Raw genomic sequence first — 24,186 nt, forward strand, 5'->3', positions numbered from 1 at the left:
AAATAGGCACACAATCTCAAATAAAACAATATTTGAGGATAATCATATTGTTGCTCAATTATTTAATACAATTCTGATATAGTTGTATTTTCTTTTGCAATTTTATTAACATTGTGGGACATAGCACATATTTTTGCCATTGATTTTAACAGTACTTAAAACAATTAATGATCCCAATTTTGACGCTCACAACTTGTCAAGGAAGATGTACATTTTAACGTTCAAAAAGGTAATACACCAATCTCACTTTAATAATATAAGCTGTAGTCGCATTTTCTTTGTGCGACTTTAGTTCACTACGAGCTGTTTTACAGCCTTTTTACTCCACATTTCCCGCCACTCCTCATCTAGCCCCCAACAAAATAAACCTACGTGTCTGTTCCATACAGTCAGTGCCCTAGAGTGTGAAGTGGGTGTTTTACGATCAAGAAGAAGAGGAAGGGAAGATGTTGTGGGTAGACAAGTACCGTCCTAAATCCCTAGACAAGGTGTTAGTCCACCAGGACATCGCCGAAAATCTCAAGAAACTGGTAATTTTAAAATATAATTCCATGTATTTTGAAAAATTTTTAGTATGTTTGTTATGGCATGAGTCATAATTTTATGCCCATGTTAATTAATAGGTGATGGAGCAAGATTGTCCCCATTTACTGTTCTACGGGCCATCCGGGTCGGGTAAGAAAACCCTAATCATGGCACTTCTCAGACAAATGTTTGGTGCCAGCGCCGATAAGGTGAAATTTCCTCCTTTACCGGTTTTTTTCCTGAATTACTGGCTGTGGAAATTTACAAGGGCCTGAGCAAGGTCCTGCTTTTGAAGCAAAGTGTACAACTTGTTGAAAAACCTTGATGTTGCATTGTTATGTTTCACATAAAGGAAGGATATTGGAAAATTCTATATTCCATGCATAATCCATCAGTAACAAATCCTTCTTGCTGCACTACTTTCAGAATTACATTCACATTAATTTGGACGTTCGATGTGTAATTTGAAAATGTCTGAGAAAGGTATAGTTTGTAATATGAATGGGTAAGATGTATAATGCACTTGTGAGGTTTGAGCTGTTTTAAATCTATTGTTTGTCTTTGTTGAATGGAATTTTGTTTCTGATAGTTTTGCATTTTTATCTGCAGGTGAAGGTAGAAAACAAGAACTGGAAAATTGATGTAAGTTTCTTCCTCATCTTATACCGGTCACATTTCACACCGACCATTTCTTTATATATGTATATTTATGTGGTCAAATTTATATTCTACTTGGAGCAAATCCTTACTGCTCATTTAACTTGGTTTTTTGCATTTGAAAGTCAATTTAGTTATGTTGGTAGATGACTTAGCAAATGAATTTGATGTCGCAACAACAAATTTCTGTTTCAAGGCTGGGACTAGAACCATTGATGTGGAGCTTACAACACTGTCAAGCACCCACCATGTGGAATTGAATCCCAGTGATGCAGGATTTCAAGACCGATATGTAGTTCAAGAGATTATTAAGGAAATGGCAAAGAATCGACCCATTGACACCAAAGGGAGAAAGGGTTTCAAAGGTATCTTGACTTCTCACCTTATCTATTTTTTGACTCGTGGGAAAGTAATACTTCAACATCAAGTGCATGTTTAGACAGTATTGAAAACAATTGAACGGTATGACTAACGAGGTTTTAACTTAATTTTTCAATTTCTATTGTTATCCCCTGCCGTCTGATTCTAACATGCACCAAAGGTACTTCTACTTCTGAACTCCTGATGTGACTGTCAATGTTAGGACAAAAATTAATCTAATTATAGTTATCCTATCTTATTGAAAAATACTTTCAGAATAAAGGTGCATGATATCAAAATGAAGACTCTGTAATGTCTTTGATTAATTATACCAATTTGGTATAAGTTGCACAGTGTTTCTAAGATGCTGACATTTAGAAGTGTGTTTCTTTAGTCTTAGTTCTCAATGAGGTTGACAAACTCTCAAGAGAAGCCCAGCACTCTCTTCGAAGAACAATGGAGAAATACAGTGCATCTTGTCGTCTGATTCTTTGCTGCAACAGCTCTTCAAAGGTGACAGAAGCAGTCCGCTCTCGTTGCCTAAATATGCGAATAAATTCACCTACTGAAGAAGAGGTCAGTATTGCTCTCTGCGTCTTTCCTCATTAAACAAAACCCTCCTAGGTTTTCATATGCTATACTGGACAAGTCCATAAGAGGCTTTGAGAAGTTTAACAGCAATGTCTGCATCAACAATGTTATGGATGGAGTATTATGCTTTGAGACCAGAGTGTTTGGTTGGGTCTTCTCCATGTTTCGTTTACCTTATAACTGAGTGAAATTTATCAATAATTTTATTTTTTAAATGTTTATTTGAGCTTATAAATTATCTTTACAGTAAAAAAGTATTAAAAAAAAATTATTTGCGTCACTAAATGCTTACCAGATTTGTGTGTTACATTAGTTTGCTGTTCCCTGATTTCTTAAATGCCAAATCCTATGTGCTGTTTATGAACTTCAATGATGCTTGCTTAGCATGCCATGATATGATTTATACTTGTCCAGCACTTGTTTAATGAACTTGATTCACATGTCAGATTGTTAAGGTGTTGGAATTTATTGGCAAGAAAGAAGGACTGCAACTCCCTCCAGGATTTGCCTCTCGTATAGCACAGCAATCAAATAGAAGTCTGAGAAGGGCAATATTGTCATTCGAGACTTGTCGTGTTCAACAGTTGAGTTTCTTTACATATTCTGGCTTCAGCTGTCAACTGCTTCTATACATCCATTGATGTATAATTTATTGTGTGGCCTGCCTTAATTGTTCTCACGTATGCCTTTTCATTTCAGGTACCCTTTTACAAGCAATCAAGCAATACCACCAATGGACTGGGAGGAATATGTTTCAGAGATTGCATTGAGCATACTCAAGGAGCAGAGCCCTAAAAGGTTAGGCGCCTATCCATCCCAATGCACGACTTCTTTTTTTTTTTTTTGAAGATATGATACTTCTAACACCTTCTTATTTTTTTCTATTTACTGCTCACGTGAATTGCACGGAAATTTGTACTATCATGAATGGTTGTTTCCATAGAGTATGAGAAATGTTATGAAAAATTTGAAGAAAACTTGGTCTTCAATAATGTTTACTAGGAATATACGCCCACCTTATATTTTCTTAGAACGTTTCTATCTCATGTTGTAAATTAGTTCTTGTCCTGGTATAGTTTTTAGTGTTTCTGTTGAGAAAGGAAGAGAGATATGTCCTTTGTTAAAAGAATAGAGAAATTTATGTACTGATGTTATTTTTTATGGTAAAAGAATGTAATACTGTTATTCTAATGGTTAAAATAGCAAGAAGTCCAATTAATAATGGTTTCTGGAGAATACATAACGCTGACAATGTCATGTTTTGGTATCATGATATTGGCACCTTGGCACGTTTTGCATGGTTGCAGATGGTTACTGTTCTAATACATTTGTTTTGTCATACACTTGGTGCAAAAGATCATGAAAAGCTAAGGAGAAATTTAGGATGTCGTAAAGAACAATGCACATGTCATCGCACGACAGTCAATCCCCGACCAAAAAATTTTAGGATAGTATAAAGCTATTTTGTACTTTGTTTATTTTATATTATTTATTATGTTGCTGCAATCCTTTTCATGAAACTGTCATTTTTTTATCTAGGCTGTTTGAAGTCCGAGGAAAGTTGTATGAGCTACTTGTCAATTGTATTCCTCCAGACATCATATTGAAGGTCGAGTTCTTATACTATGTACACTCCTCCCTGTTCCTGTCCCAGTTTCTACTGGGGGGAGAAGGAATAACTAGAAAATGTTTTCACATAGTACTGAAGAATAATTTTTCCTTTCATTTTAGAGATTGCTTTATGAACTGTTGAAGAAATTGGATTCGGAACTGAAGCATGAGATCTCTCATTGGGCTGCATATTATGTAAGTCCGAATCCAAAATGCTATTCATTTTACTCCTTACCTTGAAGCAATATTCAAGAGGATTAATTGTGTGTTTATTTCTGTTTCCTTTTGCCTTCCTTTTTGCTTTGTATATGCTTGGACCATCTTTAGTGTATATATTACCCAGCCTTGGCAATTATGTTCATAAAAAACCCAACATCTTGTAATTCCCTTGTATGCTTTTAGACATTTCTTTTGTGTCATTGCACTATCTTTTGTTCTTATTTAGATGGGTGCGGAATTTGTACATCAATATTAATGCTTCATATTTTTTACTTTTTCTCCAACATTCTTGCACCAAGCGATATTAATAAATGTCCTGGTGGTATTTCGTTAAACAGATAAATTTCATCATCAGCCACTGAACTTTAAACAAAATTTCAATTGGGTCACCGAATTGAAATCGTGCTGAAAGTTGAGTGACTGCAGATAAAATTTACCCTTGCAAAAGATCTTCCAGGCTTCCATTATACATGACAATGTACCAAACAAATTTAGGAGCCAACTTGAAGTTGAGTATGGAGCACTGCTTCTATTGTTAGAAGATAATTGAATTCTTGAATTGCTAGATTTTTATTTTTATTTATTTTTTTTTTTTTTTTTGGGAAAAATATCCCTTATTATCGAATATCAATATTTTACAATTTTATTCCTTTGATAACAATTAAGCGTGGTATCTGGATCCTAAAAGATAATGATGCTTGTCTGCTTATCAGTTTCTCCGAAACTTCCATACGTGCTGGTTAGTAATAGATTAAGTATTTTGAATCGAAAAGTTATCTTTTTCTATGCTTCTAAGCTTTCTTGGTTTTTGCTCAGGAACATAGGTTACGGCTTGGACAGAAAGCTATATTTCACCTGGAAGGTATGTCAGAAAATTGTCTGAAGTCTTGTTAGAATGAGTATATGGCAGAATTGTGTGCTACTTATGTTTTATGTACTTCTGTGATTAGTTATCTACAGTTCAACAGCCATCGAGGCCGAACTAGTGAAGACTATAATAAACCAAAAATTGTAGATGGCACATTCTCTGTCTCCGGTGTTTCAAAATTGCACATCACCCCCCACACGTTCCATATTTTAAAAATACTCAAATTACCTTTTTAACATACTATGTATCTAGGGATGCCCAATAAGCACTTGGGTTTGATTTTTCTGAAGTGTGTGGCAATAATGTGCCTAATGGTTTTTGTACTATTTTAAGTAAGTTTAGACAAGAAATGGGGGTTAAGACTAAAACCAACTATAGTCAATAGATGGAGGGTAGTGAACTTGGTTAGAAACTATATGGGAANCATCACACTTCCAAAAACTTCATCTTTTTTATTAATTCACCAATTTTATATTCTGTGACTGAAATCATGCTTCAAATATGATTCACCAAATATGATTTATTGCAATAATGTGATTGATTGATGTTTTATTTCATTGCACATATTTTCATATGTTTTTTTCTGGAATGACGTGCATGTCTATATCTTATGTAACTTTACTTCAGCAATTTAGAATCTTAGCAGTATAATTCAGAGATTATGTATTGCTACTACTGGAATTTTATGTAATCAATCTTGCAGCGTTTGTGGCCAAGTTTATGAGCATCTACAAGGGTTTCCTGATTGAGACATTTGGCTGAAATTAGATGAAGAAAGGATATGATTTTGTCATCTATTTGCTATAGTTTGATTTGGATGTGGACAAATCGTTCTGTGATAGATTCTCTGCTTGTGCTACATTGCGTTGAAAATCTTGGTTGACTGGATTCTTAACATTTTCATGTATTTAATTTATTTCCATAATTCTCTAGTCACTGCTTTTATTGTTTCTTTGGTCTTACGCCCAGTATTTGCATTATAAAAAACAGAAATCTTTAAAAGATTTTCTTCATATTTTTCCAAGATAACTCAATTTCTATCTTTTGTTTAACACTGACCAGCCAAAAACAAAAAACTACCAGTGTGTAATGGATAATTTTTAAGATGTAATTTAAACTCATGCGGTTTTTCTGCTGAAAAATGTCAATAAGAGCCTGGGGGCAGCCTTCTCCCTTTTCCTAGGCAGGCAAGCCCGAAACAGCTAGCGCGCACGTTCATGGGTCGAAAGCTAAACAATATTTGCATATAATCACATCATTAGTGTACTTTTTGATAATATATATTATACGTCTAACTGTTGGTGAACTTGTCGTGCTGTATGGGAAGAACACTTTCACAACCAAGAACTAGTGATTCATCGAGTACATCAGGCCTTAGAAAAAGATAAAAATACCAAAGATGATGCAATTCTTACACAATGTACAATGTTCATCTAATGGATCATCCATGAATTCAAGTTCTTGGCAAGGCAGAATTCAAATGCTGGCTGCGTGCCTTCAGCTAATAATTGGTCCGTGCAAATAAAACTACACTTGGCCAACAATATTGAACAACTCAACAGAGAAACAAATGAACAAAATTGATCAACTATTTCTACTGTGATGAAACATAACCAAAATTGAATCCCATTTTTACCTATTCATTTCTTCAATTTTTTCGGTCATGATCATTCTCTCTACCGAACACTTGCATTTACACGCAGGGTTTCCACCATCTTCAACACACAAATCTTGATATCTCAAAAAGTTTCAAGACCTAATCAACGGTCACCAAAAATTTCTTGGGATATCGACCGACATAACCTCTCCTTGTCCAGAAACAATAGTACGAGAAAACCGCCTAGCCCTATGAAGCTTCCTTTTCATAGCCGGAACCTTTCTAGAAACAGCTTGCCATATCATCTGAACAGCATCATTGTCCTTTGATGGATACCGAAACTCGTAAAAGTTTTCCACTTCTTTCAGCCTTTTCCATTTCCTCGTCCATTCCTCTTTCCCAATGCTCCTAATAAGGTTTATGAGGAAATTCTTTTTGAGAGCATCCGATATACGGACGAATATGCAGAATTCAGAATAGTCGAGAACATCTTCATAGGGAAGCTCAATATCATCGCTAATTATGACAGGGACACAGTGGCTGGCAATTGCATTGATAACAATTAAGCGTGGTATCTGGATCCTAAAAGATAATGATGCTTGTCTGCTTATCAGTTTCTCCGAAACTTCCATACGTGCTGGTTAGTAATAGATTAAGTATTTTGAATCGAAAAGTTATCTTTTTCTATGCTTCTAAGCTTTCTTGGTTTTTGCTCAGGAACATAGGTTACGGCTTGGACAGAAAGCTATATTTCACCTGGAAGGTATGTCAGAAAATTGTCTGAAGTCTTGTTAGAATGAGTATATGGCAGAATTGTGTGCTACTTATGTTTTATGTACTTCTGTGATTAGTTATCTACAGTTCAACAGCCATCGAGGCCAAACTAGTGAAGACTATAATAAACCAAAAATTGTAGATGGCACATTCTCTGTCTCCGGTGTTTCAAAATTGCACATCACCCCCCACACATTCCATATTTTGAAAATACTCAAATTACCTTTTTAACATACTATGTATCTAGGGATGCCCAATAAGCACTTGGGTTTGATTTTTCTGAAGTGTGTGGCAATAATGTGCCTAATGGTTTTTGTACTATTTTAAGTAAGTTAAGACAAGAAATGGGGGTTAAGACTAAAACCAACTATAGTCAATAGATGGAGGGTAGTGAACTTGGTTAGAAACTATATGGGAAATTGTCCATCTTTTAAGCAAAAGGACTGTGCACCCATCACATGGAATAAAATGCTCTTTTCTCAACAGGAAAAGAGTAATATCCCTGGATAATCATGTATTTCGAATTATAGCTCCTGATATTTATGCGCATTACATTGGAATCCTGAAGCACCACCACAAAGGTGCGCAATGCCTGCCTGCAGTTTGGCACCAGCAGCCAACTCTGGCGGTAGCATATTTTCCCCATTTTCCGTATATTTTGAGAAGCTTTATCACTTCTTTAAAAGCATCAGAGTTGTTGACTCATTGTTCCCATTTTTATCTTTTAACTAGTTTGCTTCAGAAACTTCCTGATTTTGAGAAACCAAATCCAAGTGTCTTCCAGTATTACCAAAGAGTGCTGTCTCTTCTTTTAGACCTAATGAAGTTTTAGTTTCTCTAAGGCAGTGTTTAAATGTCTAAGAATCTTATGCGTCTTCAAACGATAGGATATGTGCTTAGCACGTCCCATATTGAGTTTTTGGGCTCCAACTGTTCAGAATGTATTAATATCGAACGGAGCATCACACTTCCAAAAACTTCATCTTTTTTATTAATTCACCAATTTTATATTCTGTGACTGAAATCATGCTTCAAATATGATTTATTGCAATAATGTGATTGATTGATGTTTTATTTCATTGCACATATTTTCATATGTTTTTTTCTGGAATGACGTGCATGTCTATATCTTATGTAACTTTACTTCAGCAATTTAGAATCTTAGCAGTATAATTCAGAGATTATGTATTGCTACTACTGGAATTTTATGTAATCAATCTTGCAGCGTTTGTGGCCAAGTTTATGAGCATCTACAAGGGTTTCCTGATTGAGACATTTGGCTGAAATTAGATGAAGAAAGGATATGATTTTGTCATCTATTTGCTATAGTTTGATTTGGATGTGGACAAATCGTTCTGTGATAGATTCTCTGCTTGTGCTACATTGCGTTGAAAATCTTGGTTGACTGGATTCTTATCATTTTCATGTATTTAATTTATTTCCATAATTCTCTAGTCACTGCTTTTATTGTTTCTTTGGTCTTACGCCCAGTATTTGCATTATAAAAAACAGAAATCTTTAAAAGATTTTCTTCATATTTTTCCAAGATAACTCAATTTCTATCTTTTGTTTAACACTGACCAGCCAAAAACAAAAAACTACCAGTGTGTAATGGATAATTTTTAAGATGTAATTTAAACTCATGCGGTTTTTCTGCTGAAAAATGTCAATAAGAGCCTGGGGGCAGCCTTCTCCCTTTTCCTAGGCAGGCAAGCCCGAAACAGCTAGCGCGCACGTTCATGGGTCGAAAGCTAAACAATATTTGCATATAATCACATCATTAGTGTACTTTTTGATAATATATATTATACGTCTAACTGTTGGTGAACTTGTCGTGCTGTATGGGAAGAACACTTTCACAACCAAGAACTAGTGATTCATCGAGTACATCAGGCCTTAGAAAAAGATAAAAATACCAAAGATGATGCAATTCTTACACAATGTACAATGTTCATCTAATGGATCATCCATGAATTCAAGTTCTTGGCAAGGCAGAATTCAAATGCTGGCTGCGTGCCTTCATCTAATAATTGGTCCGTGCAAATAAAACTACACTTGGCCAACAATATTGAACAACTCAACAGAGAAACAAATGAACAAAATTGATCAACTATTTCTACTGTGATGAAACATAACCAAAATTGAATCCCATTTTTACCTATTCATTTCTTCAATTTTTTCGGTCATGATCATTCTCTCTACCGAACACTTGCATTTACACGCAGGGTTTCCACCATCTTCAACACACAAATCTTGATATCTCAAAAAGTTTCAAGACCTAATCAACGGTCACCAAAAATTTCTTGGGATATCGACCGACATAACCTCTCCTTGTCCAGAAACAATAGTACGAGAAAACCGCCTAGCCCTATGAAGCTTCCTTTTCATAGCCGGAACCTTTCTAGAAACAGCTTGCCATATCATCTGAACAGCATCATTGTCCTTTGATGGATACCGAAACTCGTAAAAGTTTTCCACTTCTTTCAGCCTTTTCCATTTCCTCGTCCATTCCTCTTTCCCAATGCTCCTAATAAGGTTTATGAGGAAATTCTTTTTGAGAGCATCCGATATACGGACGAATATGCAGAATTCAGAATAGTCGAGAACATCTTCATAGGGAAGCTCAATATCATCGCTAATTATGACAGGGACACAGTGGCTGGCAATTGCATCAAACAGACGATTTGAGGATGGAGTATCGCCTGCTATGTTGAGGCAGAATTTGGACGAGTGCATACCCTTTGTGGCTTGCTTGACACCGTCTTTCTGGACACTTCCAAATGAGAAATGTACATCTTTTTCATCTTTTAACATATAGAATAACTCTTGTCGAATTATTCCACCCTAAATTCAGAAACCGCAAGTGTTAAGACATGGCAGCATCCAAGGCAACTGATTTTTTCAATTAGCCATTCTTACCAAATCGGAATATAAAAATTAAAGAAAGATAGTTGAAACAACGTTGTCTATATTTAGCTTTACGTATTTCAAGAAATATTTAGCCATCCATTAAGGGCATTTCGCAGCTCTGGAATGTATAATAAACACTGCTTAAGCATACAACTGAATATTAGCAATGACATGCACAAAGAGCTATTTCTCCTGTGGATGCAATATAAACTACCGTGAACAGTTTATACTGCTTATATGCAGGACCAATCCACCATCAAAATGATATCATTCCATTGGGACCGCATACTTGTTACATAAATCCTAAACCTGAGAAAAATTTAAGGAGTAGAGAACAAGCAAACCAGATGGAAGGGGTAAATTAATATTAGGAACATGTGAGCAAAAAATATATCACCAAAATAACAATTTTGGATAGTAGCATATTTTAGATTCAATTTTGGAGCAATGTGTTGGTCCAGTGTTCTCCCCTCTATAGACATGAAATGGCTAAGTGAGATTAGAAATATTGGAGTCTTTTTTGGCCTCAAAGCAGAACTCGTAATCTATTTTGGGTAATAATATTCACTGTATTGGAATAACAAACAGACGGTGGAGCTTCTTAGCCTTCGATGGGAGAGAAACAGAACTTGTGAAGGAACAAAGCTTTAAAAAAAAAAAAAAAAGGGGAAAGGATAAGGAAAAGGGAAAAAGACGAAAAGAGGAAAAAATCTCCCTCCATTTCATGTATTCCTTTGTAGTGACTGAGAACTTTTATATCAGAAAGCAAATAACTTCTGCACTGATTTTTTTTCTTGAATATTTGATGGTTTTAACAGATATTTTGAAGGAAATGTGACGGGACTGTATTAATTTGACAGCGAACAATTGAAGAATAAGAAGAGAAAGGGGTACAAGAAGAGAAGAATTGAGGGCAAAGAAGTAATAGTTGATTATATATTAAAGGGTGTCTATTACATCTAGCCAACCCTCTTTATATAGAACAACAAAGAATCAAAGAAGCTAAATCAAATGAACTTCTTATAAATTATAAACCTTATCGCAATATTAGAATAAATCTAAATAAATATATTTTAAATCAAACTCTACTTTAAAATCCTATTCTAAATCTATCTCCATCAAAAGGAGTTAGATCGTTTATCTGAAAGGGATAAGGGTAGGTTTTAGCCTTTTTGGGCATTTATAGATAAGGTATACAAGGGTTTCCTCTTTGATATTGTCACTCTAAGTTGGAAGAATCTTTTAAAGAGATTTGTATGTTATTATTCTGTTTTTCCTAGATAAAAGATGCATTGTACCACACCCTAACTTTCTGGTAGTTTTCCTAATTTTCTTCTAATAAAATTCATATTTTCTGTCAATTGTTGGTTCTAAAAATTATATATGGCTATTAAATTAAATTAACAAACAATAGAAATGGCAATGCTTGATAGATCAAATCTGTTTGAGGAAGCAAATCATTGTCAGAAACATATGCTTACAATAAAATCAAAGCACTTTTAACCGCTTGTAAAACATTGAGGGATCAATGGACATGAATAGAACAAAAATTAAAAGCCTCTTTTAAAGTATATGTTGCGCTTTTCCACGAGAATGGTTCCCATATTGATACTGAAGTGCAAAAAAAAGTAACGGAACAGAACTTAATACTTTTTTTTCTAAATTTTTATGGAAAATTTTGTTAGAAAATGAAAGAAATTGAAATGACAGACAACAAAGAGACATTTATACAGTCAAATTTGTTATCTTGAATTGTTTAAGTTATTATATAAAGCCAGAACTAAGTTCTAAGCAGACATACTTTAGGATATAAAATAATTAGAACAAAGGGTGTGCATTGTGAAGATTGAAGAATTAAGAATCAGAACAGAAAACTTTAATCCTCAAGGCCAACTATTTGACAGGAGAATTACTAACAAAATTTAACGTGAAAACATAAACCAGATGAGGGAGCATACATAGCAAGGGATAAAAGTGAACTCACATCTTTTCGATATAAAGCTCCCTGGAAATAGAGCAAAGTTGGACGACTATCAAAATCAGACGAGTCATGAATAAAACTTCTGATAACATGCCTATAAGGAGCAATCACGTCTTTCTCTACATTAGCTACGGTTGGGGGATACCTTCCAAAATCTGAAAGAATATATATTGCAGGCCACAGCTTCATCCTTGCATCTAAGAGGCTATTTGGATGGTGTGCAACAATTATATGATCTCTTCCACCAGACTTTTTCCACTCGTCCTGAGCAAACAAAAACTTAACCAATTTCTCCTGTAACAAATAGTTGGTACTCTTCTTCTGGTTAGGCTTAAGCTTCGAGAACCGGTTATAGCATATGGATGAAAAAAAAGGAACAAAAAGCACATCAGCTTCACTTGAATTACGCACTCTTACAGCACTACGACCACTTAAATTTACAGCAAATTCTGAGTTCAAAAGATCCAATGTTAGCCAATACTCTATACTGTGCTGCAAATTTAATCCACCAGGGTATTCAGGGACCTTTGCACGGACATCTGGCCAAACGCTCTTCCCCTCAGCTTTCCAATCCAATAACTCAAAGTGAAATTCCGACGGCAAGTCATACATAAAAACCTTCAGAACTTGCTTATTGGGATCACAATGCTTGGAATATTTATTCCAAGCTGTTTCTTCTTCTTTATCCTTTGAAGCACTCATTACAGAGGACTTATCAAAGTTCTCATTGTAAGACAATGCAAAAAGCTTGGAATTTGGTAATATGGAAAAATCAACAGAGTGATGCGGACCAGTCGATCTTAACACCAAAAACCACGATAATATGAACACTACTGATGTCATCAAGAACAAACAAAAGAGTGACTTGTGAGAAAGGAGTCCCATTTTCGACATTAAACACAAAAAATAAAAATATAAAAATATAAAATAATAATAATAAATTTGTAACCTTTATTATTATACCGTGAAAACCAAATATCGAACTTGGTGAGTCTTTTAATTTCTCAGATAAAATAAAATATTTGGACAAGAAAATTACTCATTAAGAAAGGAAATAGGACCATGGATTTGGACACATCTCATAATAAAATCATATAATTTTTTCCACTGTCCACATTCATAAGCTATAAATTCATGTAGCACGAGAATAGAAACGCAGTAAATGGAATTTAATACGAGAACCCACCAAAATACGAAAGAAAAAGAACGTCGTAACGGCGAAACAGAGAATCAGAGAAGGGGCAAAAAAAAAAAAAAAAGACCGGGTAAAAACCGAAAACGCGCTTACGAATGAAAAGAAAAAAAAAACCCAGATGAATTTTAATCTGAGATGCCGACCCAATATATCATTCAAAACAATATATTTATATTACATATATAACATATAAACCTGTCTATATATAGAGAGAGCAATGAAAAGGTTATGATTTGTTGTTACAGAAAGAGATTTTCGTCAACGTCGATTTTGATTCTTTTCCTCTTCACAAATCTCTTACTGCATTTTTTGCCTCTATCACTCAGCTTTTACTTTTTCGTAGAATGACACTTTTTTTACTTGGATATCTTTAAAGCAGCGTGCGAAATAGGAGGTATCTGAAGAAGCGGGCTCTTGGAAAATAAGTGCTCTTTCTGTTGGACTGTGTTTGGGAAGAGGGAAATGCGGGGCAATGAGATGGAACATGGGTGGGGAAAAAGGGATGAGGGAATTTGCTTTTGAGAATGAAAATTCTTTGTGCAATATTTTGAAAATCGATTCTAACATCAAACGGGAAAAGAGAAAGGATTAAGGATTATAGGATCCAATTGGAGCTAACCGAAATTTAAAATAATTAAATAAATATTTTATATTCTCTCTCTCTCTCCATATATATATAAGAAGCATTGGTGTTAAGTGCATGTGACATGGAATGCCAATTAATTAGTAAATGATTTAATTTATGAGACTTATCATTAACTTATTTACTAGTTTATTGGTGTGTCATGCTATCTGTGCTTAACATAAACTAAGCATGTATATAAGATTTTTCACTTAATTAATAATGAGTCTACTTTTTAACTTATCATTTCAACAATAAGGTATACAAGATTTTTTCTTAATTTTATCCTACCCCACCCTTAAACCTTTATTTATCATTTTACTCATTCCCCACGTCACAATTACACTCACACTACCACAACTGTCATGACACCGCCCATTGTCACGACATCGGTCACTTCCACCACCGTGTAGGTGGCCTTTTTGCTGTTATGGTTAGCAGCATTTGGTGATACTTGCAGTTGGATTTAATGGCATGTTTTGGTTGGTTAGAGTTTTATGTTGGGTTTAAACTCGGAGATGAAGGCGGTGAATGATGGTGGTGATGGTTGTTACAAGGTGTTGGGGAGAGGGTGTCGGAATAAATGTGGGGGATGAAGATGATGGGTCCATTCGACGGAATGGGTGGGATATATAGGTGGATATTGCGTGTGGCAGTGTAGGTGTTGGTGGAAGGAAAGATGATTTGTTGTTGGTATGGTGTTGGCGATCGATGGTGGAGGAACAGACGGGAGGTAGTGGTTGGAAGTGTGGACTGTGAAGTGTAGAAAGCTAATTGTTGGTTTGATTTTTTGCTTCATCTTGGAAAAGACGATGTGAATGGTGGACAGCTTAGGACGAATAGTTGTTAGCTGTGGCGAGTTGGACTTGTATTTTGTTTTTCTTTATCTTTTTCTTGCATGGGTGAGGAAATCCCCCCAATGGTCACCGAACTTTGCCAATTTCCCCTAGGAGGTCACCGAACTTCACTTCATCCCTAAATGGTCACCGAACTTTGCCAATTTCCCTTAGGAGGTCATCGAACTTCACTTCGTCCCTAAATGGTCACTGAACTTTGCCGAAATTCCTCAAGAGGCCACTCAACTTTTGCAAAATAGGACCCCATGTATAACAAGTTCAATGACCTCCCAGGGGCCTTTTACAAAGTTTGGTGACCATTTAGGGGCGAAATGAAGTTCGGTAACCTTCTAGGGGATTTTGGCAAAGTTCGGTAACCATTTAGGGATGAAATGAAGTTCGGTAATCTCCTAGGGGAAATTGGCAAAGTTCGATGACCATTGGGGGAATTTCCTCTGCATGGGTCTATCAACTTCCGATTTATCAACTACATTCACCCTCATTGGCACTAATGTTGAATTAAGTGAGAAGTACAATTAAATGAGTCACTTAATTTTACCTTATATTAAACTTTTCATATAGCACAGTCTAAACAGGTATTATAGATATCACTATTCTAACTACAATTGTCATTAAAAATGTTTACCAACTAAATATTTTCTTTAGAACCTCTAGATTTTTTATTTTATTTTTTAAGTGTGAAATTCTAGGGCAGGCTTAACTAGACAGGTTATTAGTATTTAGTATTTATCATTTTATTGATCCTTGGACAGACCTAGGCCAGTCATGCCAACTGTATGTTAAATATTTTATTTGGTTTCTTGATCCAATGGCCTACCTCCGCAACTCGCGCCATTATAACGGAAATGTGTCCAAAATCAAGGAAATATGGGAAAGACGTTTGACTTCTTTGTTCTTTATTTATTTGACGAAGTTTTTAAATATTCATAAAAAAAAATTAAATATTAATTTTAATGACACATTTTATAAAATTCATAATATTTTACAGTTAAAAGCTTAGCCAAACAAGTAGCACTCAAAGGCACCAATGGGTACTGGGGCAAAGCAATAAGCCTTTTACCATATTAAAATACCAGAGAGTAGGATTTGTTGTTCACAACTTTGATATCATATGTTACTACGTTTCGTATAATACTAAGGTTGTTGAGGCCTATATTAAGATTACAAACATTTTGATGGATAAGGTGGTTTGTAGTGTGATAGTGGTGCTCAAAGAAAATTTATCTATCAGATCGAAAAGTAGAGCTTAAAACTGAAAAAATATATCTCTAATCCTTGAGTATGTCTCAATGTTCCATGCCTGATTGAGTAGAGTTCAAATATTTTTGAAAAAATTGCACTCCATTTCACTTTTGGGCTTGGCATTTTAAAAAATGTTAATTTTTATACACTTTTGGACTTTTATACGCTTGTAGACAATTTAAATCCCATATGTGTTTGCAATTTAAATCTCTATCTCTATCTCTTTTCATCACTTTGTGTCTCACTCTCTCTCTCTCTCACCTCCATCTCAATTTTTCAAAATCTTCTCAAAAGTTTCTACAGTTTTAGAAATTGGGTTAACAAAACTAAGAAATTTTCATGAGTCTCGATCTGAGGTAACTTTCAAGTTTCGATTTAGGTTTTGTTTGATTTCTGTTGGTCCAAACTCTGAACAGTTTTTGGAATTCGAGAATGAAATCTTCATTTAAACCAGTCAAAACTCAAACTCCTTTTTGCAGCAGCTTGTTGATGTGGATTATCTCCTAATAGATTTTTGTTTGTTCTTCTTTTACCATTAACTAGTCTATCGCCCGTGCAATGCACGGGCATGATTATTTTAGACGTGATATTAATATTTTGAATGTTGATACGAATTTACTGTTTGAAGAAGAAGCGAATCAATTAATTATCAAAATAATCATTTGAGGTAAGATATCTGTGATGTTAATTTTGAAATGGAAAGATTCCATATAATAATGACAAAAAAGAATTTAAAAAATTTAAATAGAAAAAACAATTTTTATAAAAAAATTATAAGTTGTCAAAACAAACCTTAGATTTGTATTTCATTGGAATTTAGGAAATCTTAATTCAAATTTTAATTTTTAATAGACCTCATTAAAATTTAGATACTTTCAATAACTCGTGGATTTCCGAGACGTCAAATACTCAGAAAACCAATAATTACATTCAACTCTCCTTTTAAAAGGAGAGTTCTTCTGTCACAAAGAGAAACTCTCCTTTCAAGAGAGAAGACTCTCCTTTTGAAAAATCAAAAGGAGAGTTTTTTTCCTTTTTAGAAATGAGACTCTCCGTGGACGGAGAGATTCGTTTCCGTCCACGAACAGTGTTCTTTTTAATGCTTATTTTTAATTTAAATCACTACTAAAAAATAGCTTTTCATATACGAAAAATTACCAAAGGATGTAATCCATTGGTAATTAGAAATGGATTATTCGTTGTAAAAGTAATTTACTTTCAATCACGATAATTAGCAACGAATTTTCAATTGGTAACGATGATATCTCTTTACCAACGAATAATCCGTGCCTCATGTAATCGTTTAACATTTGGATCTTTCACCTACGGATATTCCGTTGGTAATTAAAAATGGATTATCCATTGGTAAAAGTTATTCACTTTCAACTACGATAATTAGCAACAATTTTTCGTTGTTAATGATGATATCTATTTACCAACGGATATTTTGTGTCTCATGTAATCGTTTAATAATTAGATCTTTCATCTACGGATATTTCGTAGGTAACGTACCGAATATTACCAACGGATGCAATCCGTTAGTAATTAGAAACAAATTATTTGTTAATAAAAGTAATTCACTTTCAACCACGATAATTAGCAACGAATTTTTCATTGGTAACGATGATATCTCTTTACCAACGGATAATCCGTACCTCATGTAAACATTTAACATTTGGATCTTTCACCTACGGATATTTCGTTGGTAATTAGAAACAGATTTTCCATTGGTAAAAGTAATTCACTTATCCCACATCGAAAGTTTACAACAAAGTTTTCGGAGTTGTCCTCTATAAATTAATTCGTGGTCCAATAAGTGGTTAAATAATATTTTGGCCTTTCAATTCGGTTGGCTAAAAGTTAAAAAAAATTAGAATTATTAAATAAATAATAATAAAATAAATAATTTTTTTTTATCATGCATCACACTTACGCGACTATTTACAACATTGATTTTTATCAATTGTAATGGTAGACATTTACTAACGAAAAGTTGGTTGGTATTGGTTAAGATTTTTACCAACGAAAATTTCGTTGGTAAAAGATTCACATTGTACCAAAGGCAAATTAGTTGGTAAAATGTTTTTTATTTACCTACGGCAGGATCCGTTGATAACTATCAACGATCTCAAATTAGCAACGGATTTGCGATTGCAAATATTTTGTTGATAAAGAGTAATAGCAACGGATATCGAGATTTCAGGAGCGAAAAATTCGTGCCTGAAGCCATGTCTTTTAGTAGTGAATGTGTTATGTTAATATTATAATTTTTGTTTTTGGATTTAAAATTCGTTTTAATTTTTTTCTCTTTACGATAAAATTTATCTTCTTCAGTTTTAATAAAATAATATTAATATATTGTTTGTCTGATTTTTATAACTTTAATTTGTTTAATTACATAATATTTTTATAAGTTTGTTTTACTCACTTTATAAATTCCTTTTTCTTTTTAGTTGTTTTTTTCTTTACGATAAAATTTATTTCTTTAAATTTCAGTCAAATAAAAAATATTTATATATTCTTTGTTTAATTTTTGTAAATTTAATTTGTTTAATTCTTCTGTTTAATTAAATAATATTTATATATTGTTTAAGAAAGTAATTTGTTAAATTTTGAGTTACTAAATTTTACGTTTAATTGTAATTATTTGAGTTTAATTTTTAAACTCTATCATAATCTTTATATTTTTTTTATTTAATATTTTTTTTCTCTTGTTTGTTCACATCATAATTTTTTATTATTTCAAATTAATTTAAAAACTATATTATTTACAACGGAAGGATAAAAAGGAAACTGAAATATGTACAACAATTTATTATGTCAAAAGTAGTAATGTTTTGCTATTCGATAGTATTATAACCATAGTCTTTACCCGAAGGTATACAATTAGGGCCGTTAATGTAGAGATAGAAGTAGGCAGATCATGTTACTTTTTTCAAAAACTACAAAATAAAACAATGCTGCCTATTGTCACAAAAGTAATATAGATGTTCACTCATGTTTTTCTTTGGAAGTGATTACAGTGGTTTGATCATCTGTTTTATAGCCCGTGTGAGTTTCTTTTTTGGGTTTTGATTCTGCTTCAGTAGGTACATTTGATGGTTGGAAGAGAGACCTTTTTGCATATGGTGGAGTGATTTCTTCAACAACTATGGAAATTTCATCGGGTTGGCCGTCAACTTTGTTCTTGCCTTTTGCATGTTTATTATCTTAACTTTCTTTCATTTCAGTTGGCATGTTCGGATCATCTGGGATAATTGAAGAATTCAATTCAGTCGGTGTGGAGGAGTTGAATATGAATATGATTTCGAAACGGTACTCAAGTGGGTCATAGCACTTTTTTGTCGCTTTTAGGTAAAACAGCATCTTTGTATCACTTTCCAATTTCATGACGTCATTGAGTTCTGTATTTCATTCCTGTGTAGATGAAATATATTTTCAATACAGCGGCATATTTGTTGTGAAGAAAGAAAGTATTATTTTAATGGTAAAAATTATATTGGGACAGCTTTTGCGTGTTCATATTTACAGAAGCGACATTTATGAATTTCTCCAAAATTTGCGTTGGACGTCTTCTTGCAGTTGCTGTAAGACATATACCAAAATTTTTGGTTTCTTGATGCTATTTTCTAGTTTACTTTCACCCAGTAGAATTTTTTTTGTTAAAAGATATGTCTTCTGTAATTAGATAGGGAGATAGTACGAAGAAAAATGCATGATGTTACTATATTGTGTGTTATGAAATATAGAGAGAATGTTTTCCTGAGTATAAAATTACCGTTAGGTAGACTCCTAGTAAATCCTCAATTAGTGTCAATTCATTCTTAGTTAGAGGAGAAAGTTTTGGTGGGCTGACAGCAGTAAAAGGTTTATTTACTGTCATCTTGTCAAGTGTTTCTTTGTTAGCTTCAATCCTGCAAGAAATAATGACAAATTTAGTTTTAAATTACTCCTCTTTTTTATTTTTATTTTTGTACGAAAGCTGTAAAAGCAAATTGTGTATTGGGTATGTTGTAGTACCATTCTTTGTACTCTGCAACGGCCAGCAGTGGAACATTAATGAAAAAAATGTTGTTTGCTTTGGTTGAAAGTGTGATCCCTGCAAAAAAGAAATTAGGAATGACTTATATGATTTTTTTTCCTTAAAAAATCATAATAGCATTGTAGATGAAGTTGTATTTGTAAAACGAATTTATCGTTGAAAGAAGAAACCTTGAGATTTGTAGCCCATATGACGGGTCTATTTGCAAAGTTTTTAATTATTGTAGTGCATTCCCGTTCGACAAAGCTATCCCATAATGTTAACATTATAATTTTGAACTGTTTGTCTATCAAGATAACATCTTGCAGATAGGCTTGTGTACCGAAGTTAATTTGAATAAGTCGTTTCTGTCGAACAGCTATAGCAACACCCATCTCACCTACAAGAAGATCACGTAAAGTGTTTTTTTATGTAATAAATTTGAACGTAAAAAATAAACTATGAAACATTATATAAAATGATTAGTTTAAATTTAATATGTTAGAAATCTTACTTATATCTGTATTCTTGTCCATATGCCTCTCCAGTTGATCAAATTGAGTGGGTTCATATTTTGAGAATAGGATATTCAAGTTATCCTCATTTAATTCCTCAACCTTCGTTCTGCCTGTTATATTCCAAATTTTTTTACCGGGAGAACTCTGAAATTCACTTTTGAAATCTTTAACTGTTGCATTTGAGACAACGTATGTTTTTCCAAGTTTGAACTCATCATTTAGTGCAGTGATATTGGCATCATGCATTGTTGCTGTGACTTTGTTTCCCTGTTGAACATTAGAAAACTATGAAAATATTTATGAAATGCATAAGTATAGTGATAGGCAGAAAATTATTGGAATAAAAAGTATATATATAAACCTCTAAATCCATGAGAGTAAGATTTTGGTAACGACAATTGGAATTCCAAGAAGTCTTTGAGGATTGTTTTCTTGGGACGATAACTTTTGCTGACCAATTAGTCTCTGAAGCTAAAATTTGTGATATGAATTTATGAGGTGCAGCAATTTTTTTATTTGTAGATAAGTATAGCTATAAATGTAAGATAGTAGTTAATATCGAGGAAGAAGAAGAAGGTTGTGTGAATACAAGTTAGAATTTGTTACAGTATGGAAGCTGTAAATGGTAATGATAATCTCTTTATTTTTGTAGATGTAAAGTTGAAGTTTTGTGTTAGCCTATTTATAGAATTTCAAATGGAGACATAGTGGTTTAATACATATTTTAATTTTAGGGACATGATGTTGGAAGGATGAGGTGAAAGTATTAATGTGTCCATGTGTCAGTTTCATCAGTTAGAAAAAAAAAAAGAATGTGTAGATGGCAGACCAAATTAAAAAAAGAAAAACTCAATATAAACTGAATAGGTTTTTTTTCAATGTTTAAAACTAGTAAAATTATTTACATAGTAAAATCTTATCGATAGCCATACCTTATTGTCTAAATAGCCATGCCTTACTGTCTAATCACTGGCATAAGAAATATAGATTACTTTAAATTTTGTTTATAGTACAAGAATGGCTGCAATAGAATTGAGGAGTATTTCCTTAGTTCTTATTATTTTGTTATATAAAGCTAGTAAACGTAAAAGTTTGGAATAGGCATAAGATATGGGGACTACTTGAAATAGTATGCAAATGGTGTCCATGGAATAATTGAGTCAGTAAAACACTTATTAAATTCATCAAAGTTCGTAAGAAAGCTGAAAAAAATATGTAGCTATACTATAAAATGTTATTGCACCCATACTTTAATCACTGAAGTGATCGATTAGATATTGGGAAGTAAAGTTTTACTATAGCTGAGGAATAGCTTTAATATCCAGTATAAATTACATCGAAAAAAATTTAATTTTTTTTATGTTTTCTTAGAAAAAAATTATGCTATAAACTAATTTATTTGATTTAAATAATGTGTAAATATATAAATATATACATGTATAATAAATAATAAAAGAAGTAAAATAAAGTACAAATTATTTATCTAGAAAGCCTTTTACTACCACACATATAATTTATTTCATTCCTTATCCTTATCTCATTCTCTATCTCAAAGCCTAGATCTCAAAACTCCTATCTCAAAACCTAGATTTCAAATTGCAACTCCAGTAGAAGAAATCACCACTCAAAGGTAAGCATTTACTTGAAAAATTCAATTCACAATTTAGGTGAAGCTCACCGTGCGAGGAGGCCAAAAGGAGGTCTCCGCCTACATACACGAAGGAGCACCCTAGAAAGCCTTCGTGTATGGGGGCCACTGGCCCCCATGCATGGGGCAAAACGGAGGGCGTGCACGGGGGGGCCATATGCCCTGCATGGAGGCTATTTCATGGAGGGCTATTTCTTCCGTGGCCCTTCGTACACAGAGGCTTTACTAACTTATTTTTTTAATCTAAAAAATGTTGCCCTTTTATTTTTTTTATAAATTTATTTTTAAAACTCGTAAATGATATGATTGCACTCATTTGAGAAATATATAGTTTTTTACTAAATTTGCTGTTATAGTATTGTGTTCTATCTTTACTTTAAAGATGTTCCTATCCTTATGATGTGTTAAATGTCTATGCAATATTTTTTTCAACAATTTCTTCATGTGATTGATTTTGTTATTGGGATGAGCAGTGTTACGTTGATTAATTAAGGACAATGTTATAAGTTCTCTATTTTAGAATTTCTTAAATTTGCTTACAATTTTTTTTTTCGAATTATTTATGCAGATGTCTTTGGAATATATATTTTCTCCAAATCAATGGTTTTCTACTACTATCACTCAATATCCAAATCGTAAGTACCTTAAAGATGTTATAGAATTTATAGATTCAAATCAACAATGTTCTATAATGTTCAGTAATTTTTATGAATTTATGTACGGAGTTTTTTTTTTTTTTTTTTATGGATGAGAAGATGAGCAATTTAGTAGTAGATTAGTACATGAATTTGTATACATTGCGGCAAGAATAATGAAGTTTGGGTAAGATTAGAGGACCGTATTGCTAGGTTTGGTATGCAAGAATTTTGTCTTATCACTGTATTACCTTGTCATGAACCGATCAAGGAGATTGATTATAATAATAATCGTCTTAGAAATCAATACTTTCATGGTAGTCAAAGAATTAGCATGAGAATGCTCTTTGAAGTTTTCCATCAATGTCAGGACGAAGTAGATAAATTTAAGCTATGATTAGTTATGTTGGTGGAGAGTGTTATGAAACCAGTTGGAAGAATTATTGATTATAAAACTCTTGGCATGGTCGAACATGTCGATGAATTTCTTGCATATCCATGGGGTCGGAAAGCATACTTTGTTTTGTTAAATTCACTACAAGAACCTTAATTGCAAAGAGCACAAAGAGTACTACAGAACGAACAAATAGATTGCAAGTATGCATTATGAGGGTATCCACTTGCATTTCAGGTATATTTTTTGTAGATATAAAATAGTGCAAAGTCCAAGAATGTATAAGTAGCGGCCCAATAAAATTTTGACTGAAACAATGGTTAAACATTTTCTAGCTACTCAAGAGGTATGATTTGTTTAATGCATGTATAATTACATTTGTATTTAATTATTTCAAAAGAAGATATAATAAAATGATTCTGATATTTTATTATAGATTCAGGTGATTGTAGTGTTACACCCTACTGAAGAAGAATTGGACACACCTTGGTATATAAATCATCCACTGCCTGGTGACAATCAACATAGTGTATTAGATGACATCGTCAATGGACAATTGGATAATGTGGCACAACAAATGCCCGACAACACTTATGAGCAAAAGAGGGATAACATATATGTGCAAGAGACGACCATTCCTAGTACCTCAAGAACTTCACCAGCAATCGGGCCTAATTCAGGATTCAACACATCCAATTATGTAACTGAAGACCAAATGGTAGAATTGTTGGGTCTCCAAAAGCAAGATATAATAAAAAATGTGAACGATATATGTGGCAATTTGAGAACAGAAATCTACGACAACAAGAGACAGCTTTTCGAACAACACCAAAAATGACAAAAAGATGACCTGCAATCTAGCATGTGTTCCGACGTGGACACTTCATTGTCAAGTTTCTTCAACACACACTTGGAGAAAGACGAACAATTATTCCAACAACAACAAAAATGGCAAGAAGAT

General features: G+C 33.5%; 3 protein-coding genes and 1 long non-coding RNA gene across 4 annotated transcripts; 2 read left to right on the forward strand and 2 right to left on the reverse strand.

Moving 5' to 3' along the window:
- Positions 1-311: 311 nt before the first annotated feature.
- LOC111389793 (replication factor C subunit 3) lies at positions 312-5,781 on the forward strand. Its single transcript, XM_023014763.1, has 11 exons — positions 312-530; positions 624-734; positions 1,135-1,167; positions 1,379-1,547; positions 1,937-2,118; positions 2,580-2,716; positions 2,833-2,931; positions 3,673-3,742; positions 3,865-3,939; positions 4,780-4,825; positions 5,535-5,781. The coding sequence occupies exons 1-11, from the start codon at positions 447-449 to the stop codon at positions 5,591-5,593; spliced, it is 1,065 nt and encodes a 354-aa protein (XP_022870531.1). The 5' UTR covers positions 312-446; the 3' UTR covers positions 5,594-5,781.
- Positions 5,782-6,203: 422 nt separating this feature from the next.
- On the reverse strand, positions 6,204-7,060 carry LOC111389804 (probable arabinosyltransferase ARAD2). The gene has a single exon (XM_023014781.1). The coding sequence runs from the start codon at positions 7,058-7,060 to the stop codon at positions 6,599-6,601; it is 462 nt and encodes a 153-aa protein (XP_022870549.1). The 3' UTR covers positions 6,204-6,598.
- A 12-nt stretch (positions 7,061-7,072) lies between these two features.
- Positions 7,073-8,614, forward strand: LOC111389785. The gene is made up of 2 exons (XR_002701795.1): positions 7,073-7,191; positions 8,428-8,614. It is a non-coding gene; the product is annotated as an uncharacterized LOC111389785 (long non-coding RNA).
- Positions 8,615-9,103: 489 nt separating this feature from the next.
- On the reverse strand, positions 9,104-13,836 carry LOC111389784 (probable arabinosyltransferase ARAD1). Its single transcript, XM_023014753.1, has 2 exons — positions 12,097-13,836; positions 9,104-10,046 (listed from the first exon to the last, which is right to left on the reverse strand). The coding sequence occupies exons 1-2, from the start codon at positions 12,985-12,987 to the stop codon at positions 9,492-9,494; spliced, it is 1,446 nt and encodes a 481-aa protein (XP_022870521.1). The 5' UTR covers positions 12,988-13,836; the 3' UTR covers positions 9,104-9,491.
- Between the last annotated feature and the right edge of the window lie 10,350 nt (positions 13,837-24,186).

The sequence above is a fragment of the Olea europaea genome, unplaced genomic scaffold, assembly GCF_002742605.1.
Source record: "Olea europaea var. sylvestris unplaced genomic scaffold, O_europaea_v1 scaffold622, whole genome shotgun sequence".
NCBI classification, from domain to species: Eukaryota; Viridiplantae; Streptophyta; class Magnoliopsida; order Lamiales; family Oleaceae; genus Olea; species Olea europaea.

What these genes read in the sequence shown, in the direction of transcription:
- LOC111389804 (XM_023014781.1), bottom strand. Translation starts at nt 7,060, where the DNA reads ATGGAAGTTTCGGAGAAACTGATAAGCAGACAAGCATCATTATCTTTT.
- LOC111389793 (XM_023014763.1), top strand. Translation starts at nt 447, where the DNA reads ATGTTGTGGGTAGACAAGTACCGTCCTAAATCCCTAGACAAGGTGTTA. An exon ending in ATTCACCTACTGAAGAAGAG is followed by an intron (nt 2,119 to 2,579) that starts GTCAGTATTGCT and finishes TTCACATGTCAG; the next exon opens with ATTGTTAAGGTGTTGGAATT. An exon ending in CTCATTGGGCTGCATATTAT is followed by an intron (nt 3,940 to 4,779) that starts GTAAGTCCGAAT and finishes GTTTTTGCTCAG; the next exon opens with GAACATAGGTTACGGCTTGG.
- LOC111389784 (XM_023014753.1), bottom strand. Translation starts at nt 12,987, where the DNA reads ATGTCGAAAATGGGACTCCTTTCTCACAAGTCACTCTTTTGTTTGTTC. An exon ending in GAGCTTTATATCGAAAAGAT is followed by an intron (nt 10,047 to 12,096) that starts GTGAGTTCACTT and finishes TTCTGAATTTAG; the next exon opens with GGTGGAATAATTCGACAAGA.